Source organism: Brachionichthys hirsutus, chromosome 6, assembly GCF_040956055.1.
Source record: "Brachionichthys hirsutus isolate HB-005 chromosome 6, CSIRO-AGI_Bhir_v1, whole genome shotgun sequence".
NCBI classification, from domain to species: domain Eukaryota; kingdom Metazoa; phylum Chordata; class Actinopteri; order Lophiiformes; family Brachionichthyidae; genus Brachionichthys; species Brachionichthys hirsutus.
Window position 1 is genome coordinate 6,676,411 of NC_090902.1, and position 11,260 is coordinate 6,687,670.

At 41.3% G+C, this 11,260-nt stretch overlaps 1 protein-coding gene across 1 annotated transcript; it reads left to right on the top strand.

Annotated features, from left to right (window-relative positions):
* Positions 1 to 2,938: 2,938 nt before the first annotated feature.
* pcdh11 (protocadherin 11) lies at positions 2,939 to 10,938 on the top strand. Its single transcript, XM_068740700.1, has 2 exons — positions 2,939 to 3,478; positions 8,269 to 10,938. The coding sequence occupies exons 1-2, from the start codon at positions 2,939 to 2,941 to the stop codon at positions 10,936 to 10,938; spliced, it is 3,210 nt and encodes a 1,069-aa protein (XP_068596801.1).
* Positions 10,939 to 11,260: the final 322 nt, after the last annotated feature.

An 11,260-nucleotide genomic window follows, 5' to 3' on the forward strand; every position in this document is an offset into this window, starting at 1 on the left:
ACCACGTCAGGGGAATTGTTCTTGCTGTGTGGACGGAAAAAAAAGAACTAAGTGATCTTGACATAAACCATCTCTGTGAGGCTGTCAGCGATCCTTTAAGCTCTTGAAAGTGAAAAAGCCCAGGACAGTAAAAAAGAATATAGTACTTTTGCCCATGAACTTATTTGAGAATCTCTTTGGATCCATCTACAATGTTAATACATAAAGTCAGGTTTTGTAAACTGTTCTAACAGTGAAAGGGTCTCAGCGTTTAACAACAGAGCGACAAAAACTTCAATTTATTTATTACTGAAGCTTGGGGTGATACAATGGCTAACAGCAGCATCCCTCTGTCATTCCTACCTTCACTGGACGCAAACACCAACATGCATTGTCCACCAATCTGGTGTGTGAAGTAATTCAGGGGCTCCTTCTCGTCACTCTCCATAGAGGGAGTCTTGAGTTTGTCAACCAGATTCAACCTGCTGTTTGAGGCTCAAAATAGCATTTCAGGAGACTAGTGAAATGTAAGCAAAGGAGACACTCTGACTGACACATAGGATTTTCTTTTTCACTCCTACTCACTTTTTTCCATCAAGCACAATTCTGTCTTTCATCCAGCCTGTTCATTATGGACAAGTAAAGAGGTGTGACAAGTGTAAATATATCTATCTATCTCATTAGCATTATGAAGGTGTGCTCTTTGTTCCAACATTTGTACTCCTGTATGTACCCTAAGTCAAAAAGCATAGTACATCCCTTCATCCTCCAGAACATTATCGTCTAGATCACGCTTTGATCTTTTCATCATTTCACCTCGGCGAATCACATCCCATTTAGGGATGTAATTTAAACGTCATTATTCGTCGAGTGAGCTCAGCCTTGGACGGCCTCGCGATCATCAAAGTAAAGCAATCGCGGCTCGCTCTCAGAGAGATGCGCACTTTAAAGTAAATTGTGTCAGACTCTTTAATATCTCATCAATATGTTGACATAACAGTACAAAACTATCAGGGGTTTACATGAAGAAGGAAGACCCTTCTCACTTATCAATGTCAGCCTACTTTTTTATTCTTTCCAACTGTTTGTTAATAAGTCTCATGCGGGACAAAAAATAAATATATTTTTATATATTATTATATATATATTTAATGGCTGTATGAATGTAGAGTAATTCTTGCTGATTTGTACCAGCTTTTAATCAAGTCCCATTTGTCAGTCGGCCAAGAGCTTCAGTAGCTATGGAGACTAGCACCTTGCCAATTTATAGGACCCCTGGAGTGCGGTTTAGGTCATCATATTAGGTTGAGAAACACTCAGTAGTTAGAGGACCTAAACACACGCGGGGGGGGGGATATGATCAATGACATTATACTTGTCTTTAAATATATTGCCCTGGCACACAACTGGGGTCCCAGAATTGTTATGAGACATAAACATTGCTATGCTTTTGTGACTTTAACATTAACCTCAAACATCCTCACACATTAAAAACAGCTAAAAGCTATTCCACTGAAATGTCTTAACTTCACACATGCATAATTACACTGCATTAGCACCAATGTAACGTCAAAACCCAATTAGAGAATGTGTGTCAGAACCTTTGTAGACACAAAATGGTGGTGAACTTTCATTTATTAAAGATGCACAAGAATGGATTAAATAATTTAGAAAATCAAAATAGGAGTTAGTGAGCCTCATAATAATTACTACATAACCTATTAATTAACTTGTGGAAAGTAGTGAATATTTCTTACTGAAATATACTAGCAGAGAAGTACTTTTAGAAAATGACTCCATCATCTTTCCTTCACTGTCTTGGGTATTGGTAATCTGGGTCTTGCCCTTTGGCAAGTATTGCATGTTAAATGTTTTTTTTTGTGGCACAAAACCACCAGACTATGAATAATGTTCATTGACAACACGCATTTTCTATTAAGGACGTCCGCATAGGCATCATTGAATACAAACGACGGAGCAGATAGTGTTTTAAGATGGTGCTGAAAACACATTCATATTACAGAATGAATGTGTGATTAAATTTCCCTAATTTGTTGATCCAATAATAAAGATTTCACAATGTCATCTTGTGTATGTTTACACACATGGAGGTTCATGAAATATTTGCAAGGTCGATTGTTTACGTTTAGAGCAAATGAGGATGTTCATTAGCAGCTACTGTCAAGCCATGGCACTGTGTCTTTGTGTGTGGGTGTGTGTGCGTGTGTGGTGCGTGTGTTTAGGCATCGAGGCACTGAAGCCTCAAGCTCCATTGTGCTCTCCCAAAATCAAATCCCAACACACCCATAATGCGTTGTGACGTAAACAGCAATGGCGACCTTCATGCAAAAAAAGTTTACACTAAAATATAACGAATCTAAATATTTTTTTTTATTTTATAGTTGTGTTACTGACAGCAAAATAAATCATAGAGCCAACATGCCATTATAGTCGCGGTTCCCTTTAAGAGACACTGCTGCATAATATTGACTCATATTATCTCCAATATGAATTAAATTCCACTTTGTGCAGTGCCTTACTTTTTGCTGCATGTTGGTTCATGAAAAAGCTTTCAAATCCAGTCACTTTGAAACAGCGGCGAACTCAACTGCAATAATACGACTTGATGAAAATACGAAAGGGTTTATTATGGTAATGAAATGATTGATGGACTAAGTGAACCACTAACCTTTACCTGCCCACGGGTGCAGTGGATATCATCAAAGGTTAATTGTGTGAATTTGCTGTCGATTAAAGGGTGTGGGACGATAACGGCTATGAATGGACAGGTCAAGATGAAAATGATTGGTAAGGGGAAATAGTAATAATTGCAGCAAAGCTTTAAAACCATGCAGCTCCGCATTGATCACATGAATTCAGTCTTTTCCTTTCTCTCTGTTTCACTTCTCTTGAGGTAGAACTGCAGCTGTTGGCGTGAAGCCCACATCCACTCTTGAGTATGGACATAGCAAGTCAGGCTCGCCTGCTGGTGGTCTTGCTCACCTGTGCGGCTTTGCTATGCCAAGCCCAGGAGAGGGACTACACAGTGAAGGAGGAGCAGCCGGAAAACATCCGCATCGGCAACCTGCGCAAGGACCTGGACCTCAAACTCGACCCCAGCATCAGGCTATCCTCGCCGCTACAGTTCAAGCCTGTTTACAAGACAGGCGACGTGCCTTTGGTCAGGGTGGAAGCCAACACAGGGGAGATTTTCACCACCAATCACAGAATCGACCGGGAAAAGCTGTGCTCTGGAGTCTTCGCTGAGAAACGCTGCTACTATGAGATTGAGGTGGCCGTGCTGCCCGATGAGATCTTTAGATTGGTCAAGATCCGCTTCTTGATTGAGGATGTAAATGACAATGCGCCTCTTTTCCAGTCTACTGTAATTAACATCTCCATCCCAGAGAACACAGCCATCAACACCCGTTACCCGGTGCCCTCTGCATTTGACTCTGATGTAGGAATCAACGGAATACAACATTATGAGCTGGTCAAGGTGAGGCTGCCTATGCTTTGTCCTTATAATAATAATAATTATTATTTTATTTTTGCTTGGAATACAGTATTTATCACAGGTACATCACAATCAAAAACTCATACTGCTTTTTTGTCTGATTGGAAGTTCTTTTGCAGTGCGTGGTGTAAATGTACTCCGCAACTGCACTGGAGTCTTTTTTTGTCTCTCTGTCCACTTTCAGTAAGTTAGGTTTATATATTTAATATCCTTTATGGTCATCATATAATATGATTCCAGTTTTCCATCATAGCTTCTCCCATTAACTGGATCTCAACTGATATTTATATTAAAGTAGAAACTGCCATGAAGCCTAAATGTGTTATAGGTTTTAATATTCTCATATGCCGTTCTTAATTATGAGAGAAGGCTGTGAAGAGGGGAGCGTGTTCACCATGTGCAGCTGTATCAGAGAATGCGCTTTAAAAAGTGCACATACAGCATATACATTATTTTCAATCTTCCAGCAACAAGTTCCATGTGGTAGTAGATGCAATAATGTGGAAAAGAGGATGCACTATATTAGTCTAAAGTAGTAAATCTATTCTTCGTCTTACAATTGATGCATTAATAAACTGCAGTGCAATATTCTCTGCTGCTCAGTGTATTAAGTCTCAAATCTGGGAATGCAGGATAATATCATGCTTTGTACATTCACCGTTGATGCACCACTCTCTACATAGATACAGGAGTAATGGAGATGACACAAGCACTTACAAATAATGTGTAATAAAAAAATAAAATGAAATAAAGCAATGCACTCTGTAGGAAAACCTAAGCACAATAAATAAAGATTACTGGTTCTGAGAACATGGTGTGAGGCAGAAATGAGAAGTCCAATCTCGGATGAAGTTAATCCTGGGTGGGAATGAACAGAATCGTCTTTTCTGTGTCTGCCTTGAATACAAATTTGTATTATTAAAGAGCCCCACTGCCAAGGACTCTCCAGTGAAATATCCAGAATTGTTTATGCTTGGAAAATCACCAATGAAATGTTCTGCTCATTATGATGATCGTCTGGAATGTATTTTGCATTTTTTCATAGTATGAAACTTGCAGCCATACGAGTAGTTGGCTTGCCTTCCACAGGAAAGTTTTCTTAGAGCATCTCATGTCCATGAATCAGTTGTACTCAATATGTCTGTGTGTCCTCAAGATGGATTTCCTGGTGTTCCAGGGTCCTCGTGTGTGAAATACTTAGATGCATAGCAGATTTGGCACACATTTTCAATCCTGAGTATTTTAGAATTAAGAAGTGCAGGACAATTGCTTAGTTGGGAAGGAATGTGCAAGCACTTCTTAGAATAGCTCTTGCCCACTGAGCCACCTCTGGACTATCCTTGTATGGTCTGCTGAGACTTGCCTCAAAAATTTCATTTTTATGTATATGTGTTTGTATTTTGCCACATTGTTGAAATTACTACATTGTCATACTTTGTGGCCTGCTATTCCTAGTGTAGCACACCTAATGTGTCAACATACAGATCAAATAAGGAAACACAGGAGCCTCTTTTTCTTGTTCCTAGCTTTGATAGGAGACAACATTGTACAACAGATTTTTCTCGTTTTTGTGCCACACAATGCTCCATTGCTTACATAATGGTTGCTAATCACACTTTGGCGGAAATGCTGCCATCAATGTCTTGCAGTGGTGTGTTACATCAACCTGAACTGCATGGACAAAGTCATCTAAGAAATGGTCAAGGTCATTGGAAATATTGCATGCACAGAAGAAAGACGATTGTCGATAAGAGCAGGTTTGACCATATAGAATAGTCACAGAATAATTCAGAGGCCACGACTCAAACATACATAACACATAGGAAAATATTGATTTGTTTTTTTTTTACAAATATTTACTCCTGGGCTTAAACCTGTTATATATGTTTTTACAATATTCCTCACAACATGAATTTGAGCTGTATTTATGGCAGCATCTTCAGGCATGTTGAAAGTGGATGCCTTTTTCAATTCATTACATATAGATCAATGTTCCACTGCTGGATAGCCTATGCCTCACTGACAAATTGTATGATGATGTGGGTGTTCGTGTTTTGGTTGAGCAATCATGAAGGCTCTTTGACCCTTTTGACCTACGTAGTTAAAAAAAAAAAGGGCATGTCCTCTTTGTCGCCACTCCAAGCCTGAGCCAAAATAGTTTTAGTCCTAAACTTGTGATTTTCTGTTTGAATTTATTTGAATTAAATTTATGCTCCATTCCCAAGGAGCTAGAACAAATGCATGGTGCCTATAGCAGTGGGGGGAAACTCATAGTCAAGCTTTTCCAATTTTTATTAGCATCCTATATTTGACACATTATCCTCTTCTGGGGCTTGACAAAAAGGGACAAACAATCCCACAGCTTTTGTTTGTCTTAATTATATGCATGCAATCATGGCCAGGGGCAGAGGCATATGAGGTATGGAGAGGAAGAATAAGGGAATAATTTGAGGCCAGAGAGAGGCCATTTCTATCAGCATTATAAAGAGGTGCTATAGTTTTTGATGAATAGCCCTCCCCAGTTAGCCTCATCCATGGGCATCACCGTGACTAGAGTTGTCCTGATATATTCACAGCCCAATCTCAGTCTCCTCTCAGTTTTAATAAGGTCATCAACTTGGCTGAAAAATGCATCAAAAATCTGAAGCACTGTCGCCAGAACAAGGTTCAGCGTCATCCTCGCCTCATCATCAGCCAGCTCCACTTTCGTCATTGTCCCTCAGTCATTTTCATTTCAATTAGCCCCCTCTGATTACAGCACATTATACTGATTGTGTGTACGGCACATAGCCCGCATTTGCTCCGATTTCTCTCCGATCATGACAGTGACCTGTGGCCCAGTAATGTGAAATGAATGGCAAGCCATCGAAGTCCACGGAGACATGCACCTGTGCAGTATGTGTGGTTAAAGACCACGGTATAATGTGCACACTTAGCCATTTAGACAGCTTTGTCCTTCTCGCTAAGCCTTGGGGTTCATGGGAGTGATTCATGCTAGCAGTTGGCCTTTTCATACCCTGCCCTAGATCTCATCACAAACTGCCAGGCTAATTTTGCATTCAGGGGGATGCACAGCCTGAGAGATAGCTCATTTCAATGTCTGCTGTGTTGTCAGTTGTAAAGCTGTGCGAAACCAAGACAAAAGCAGAGAGGAAATGCTGGCTCATAAATCATTGGGAAGCGTTTCTCTTTTGACGCATCCTAATTCAACATCCTACTATTAACATCAGGCTTTACCAAATATATATGTGCATATACTCAGCTATTGAGCCAAATCCACGAACCTTTCAAACAACACATGATTCATGATCTTTGTGCAGATGTATTAGTGCAGCCACCACAATGCCTTTTTGGACATTCAGTAATGATGTCGTTCACTAGCATTCACCCCAATTCTTACTACCTATAGGTGCCATTTCCTCTAAAGCCTGTGTTGCCTTTGCTTTCCAGAATGTTCACAAAATAAGTTCCGAATGATCACCACAGCAGTATTGGCTTTTCAAGTTGTTCCATCAATCACTGATATCCTGACAGAATATCCTCTTCAAGTGCACAAATTTCCAATCTGCATTTGCATGTTTTCTCCTATCACTGTTGATGCAATGATGTTTCTAGATTTTGGAATATACTGAGTACTCTAGCACTCAAAATTTGGTTCTACTGTTTCTTCCTTGAACCAGGATGATGTACGTATCTTAATGTCATTTGATAGCTGTGCCTAGACAGCGTAATCGCTCCCAACATTATGTGCAGCATGACGCTTATCTCTTTAACTAGGATGCTTTTTTCTTATTTTACCATGAAACTGCTTCTCAACGAGAGAGCTTCAAAGGGCCTCTTTGTTTCATAATATGCATGCAGCTCATTCATGGGCTTGATCTGATTTCCTCTCCCCTACTCTCTCCTTTTCTGTCTCTTGTCTCCCTCTCCCTATCTTGTTCTCACTTGCCTTCCTCTTGTAGGTAGAAGAGAGTTAGTTTGAACATCCAGTTACTCAAATTTCTTATATATATCTTATATATTTGTTTTTATTTCATCCAGATCTGTGTACGCCTAGATTTAACCCCTCCTGTGGAAAAATCTATTATAATCACCCCTCTTTGTTTAGCCACTAGAGAACTGGTCTTTAAAATTGTTAAATGTTCCAATATTATGTACTTGTGCATCTCAAATTCTGACTGACTGTTGTCTGTTGCGTAAATGAAGCAACATTCCCGAATGATGACACAACATAGAAAACCTGAAGTCATTTTCATTGAATTGAGACAAAATGATGATGAAGAGGCTGAAAAGGAAAATTAGTATCTTCAAGCAGTAGTTACGAGGAGGGCTTTATTTTATTGAACCATGTGTAAAGAATGGGTTTTTTTTCCAGATTTTTTTTTTTTACTGTTTACAGTTTAAAAATGCTTTTGATTTGCGGGTATCCAACTGAGACAAGTAAGGGAGAGGCTAGAGCCAGCAGCTTTGTTAAATTCTTTTAATTTATCTTGACATTTAGCTGAGGAAGAGCTGTGAAAGAGTAACCAAAGAAATTACGTCCACAATGTGTACCCAATGCAATTTATATATATATATATAAATATATAGTACAAAACATATGTCAGAATACATCATGTATCACCGGAGTGATCTGCATTTTTACTTGCTATTAAAAATAAAGTCAACTTTTGGTGGTATTTCATCAGTACTGTTTTAATATATTCGTAGGTAAATTTGTGAACTGACTAAATAGAATAATTATGACTCATTATGTCCCTTTGTCTTTGCAGAGTGTCAGCGAGTTTGGCTTGGACATCATTGAGACTCCTGAGGGCGACAAGTGGCCGCAGCTTATTGTCCAGCAGAATCTGGATCGTGAGCAAAAAGACACTTTTGTCATGAAGATAAAGGTGGAGGATGGAGGCAACCCCCCAAAGTCCAGCACTGCTATTCTCCAAGTCACCATCTCTGACGTCAATGATAATCGTCCCATCTTCAAGGACAGCGAGCTGGAGGTCACAGTACCAGAGAATGCCCCCATGGGAACATCAGTTGCTCAGCTTCACGCCACGGACGCGGACCTAGGTTCCAACGCACAGATCCACTTCGCCTTCAGCAACCAGATCTCTGCCTCTACAAAACGCCACTTTGCCATTGACAGCTCTACAGGATTGATCACTGTGAGGCAGCCACTGGACAGGGAGGTGACTCCTGTTCATAAACTTATCGTGCTCGCCAGTGATGGCAGCTCCACCCCCTCCAGAGCCACAGTGATTGTTAATGTAACAGACATTAATGACAATGTTCCCACCATAGACACTCGCTATATTATCAACTTGGTTAATGGGACTGTTCTACTGTCTGAGAATGCACCTCTTAACACCAAAATAGCACTAATTACTGTTACTGACAAGGATGCAGATCTGTACGGCAAAGTAGCTTGCTACACTGACCACGATGTTCCCTTTCGGTTGAAGCCTGTTTTTAATGATCAGTTCTTACTAGAGACAGCTGCCCCCCTCGATTACGAGACGACTCGAGAATATGCAATTAAGATAGTGGCTTCGGATAGGGGGACGCCTCCTTTGAACACTTCAGCTATGGTTTTAATTAAAATCAAGGATGAGAACGACAATGCACCCATCTTCCCCCAGCCAGAAATCCAACTTTCTATACCGGAGAACAATGATCCCTCTACACAATTAATAAAAATCAGTGCCACCGATTCAGACAGTGGACATAATGCTGAGATTATTTATACTCTTGGTCCTAATGCACCTGATGGGTTTAACATAGACAGACGATCAGGAGTCCTCTCTGTTGGCAAACGACTGGACAGGGAGAAACAGGAAAGATACTCGTTCACTGTCACAGCAAGGGACAATGGCTCCACTTCCCTGCAGAGCAATGTCACCGTCAGGCTAATCGTCCAGGACCTTAATGACAACAGCCCAGCTTTCACACACCCCGAGTACAACTTCTATGTGCCTGAGAACCTGCCTCTCTATGGAACTGTTGGCTTAATCACAGTGACAGATGCAGATGCGGGAGATAACGCTGTTGTTACTCTGTCCATTTTGAATGGAAAAGATCACTTCATCATTGACCCCCAAACCGGCGTGATCAAGCCAAATATCACTTTCGACAGAGAGCAGCAAAGTTCGTATACATTTATGGTCAAGGCAGTTGATGCGGGGCAACCTCCGAGCTCCTCCTACGCCAAGGTTACTATCAATGTGGTCGACGTGAATGACAATCGCCCCGTTTTCATCATCCCGTCCTCCAATTACTCGTATGACCTTGTGCGAACCACTACCACCCCTGGCGCAGTTGTCACCAAAGTGTTTGCCATTGACAATGACACAGGTATGAATGCTGAGCTGCACTACAGTATTATCAGCAACATCATCATAACATCTAGGGTCTCTCCTCGAGGTCTCTTCACCATTGACAAATCAACGGGTAACATAACACTGCAGGAGAAAGTAGTGGCAGCTGATCAGGGGCTTCATAGGCTGGTAGTCAAGGTCAAAGACCTCGGCCAACCTGAGTCATTACATGCTATTGCACTTATTCACCTGTTTGTGAATGACACTGTGTCAAATGCTACCTTCATCCAAGAACAACTGCGGAAAAGCATGGAGACGCCATTGGACCGTAACATGGAGGACAGTGAGGTAACTCCTCAAACCAATGGATACGTGATCGTTGTCATAGCTATCATAGCGGGCACCATGACTGTCATCTTGGTGATATTTGTGACTGCCTTGGTGCGGTGCCGACAGACGCCCAGACATAAAGTGGTACAGAAGGGCAAGCAGAGCGGTGAGTGGGTGTCACCCAACCAAGACAACCGCCAGATCAAGAAGAAGAAGAAAAGGAAGAAGCGATCCCCAAAGAGCCTCCTCCTGAACTTTGTGACCATAGATGAATCCAAGCCCGATGACCCTACCCATGAGCATGTTAATGGTACACTTGATCTCCCTGTGGAGTTAGAGGAGCAAACCATGGGGAAGTACAACTGGGCCACCACGCCCACCACATTCAAACCTGACAGCCCAGATTTAGCCAAACATTACAAGTCAGCGTCCCCTCAGCCTACATTTCAAATCAAACCGGAGACTCCAGTCGCCCCAAAGAAACACCACGTGATCCAGGAGCTCCCGTTGGACAACACATTCGTGGTGGGCTGTGACTCGCTCTCTAAGTGCTCATCGACTAGCTCCGACCCATACAGTGTCTCAGAGTGCGGCTGTCAGGGGGGATTCAAGACTGCAGGGCAAATCACCACCCGACAGGTAATTCATAACTTCCTTTTTAAACCCACCCACACTAGTCCCAACTCACACTCCCCTTGCTGTCCCATGGTAGATGTGAAACTAGGAGGAATGTGGCAGCTCGGAGGCAGGGGATTTTCCCACACAGACAAACATGTCTACATGAATGTCATTTACAGTTGAGGAGTAACATTTAATTTGTTGTAATGTATATAGTAGACCTTTAATTGATGTATCAATCCTCCTTCATAAGTACCCGTGATTGCATATTAATTTACAAAAATACATCCACAGAAGTGCAACGTGCTGGCTGTTTTAAACTTTAATGGGAGTGAAAGTGTGCATGTAATTTAATGTTCTCACAAATTCAGCAACCTTGTCAGTGGCCATAAAAGCTTTGAGCTCAGATTTTCTTGTTACCCCTCAGTTTTGCCCAACACTCAAATCTGCAATAATAATTAAGCAACGTGTGGTTAGACTTTCAAAATAAATCTTGCTGACAAAC

What these genes read in the sequence shown, in the direction of transcription:
- pcdh11 (XM_068740700.1), top strand. Translation starts at nt 2,939, where the DNA reads ATGGACATAGCAAGTCAGGCTCGCCTGCTGGTGGTCTTGCTCACCTGT. An exon ending in AACATTATGAGCTGGTCAAG is followed by an intron (nt 3,479 to 8,268) that starts GTGAGGCTGCCT and finishes TTGTCTTTGCAG; the next exon opens with AGTGTCAGCGAGTTTGGCTT.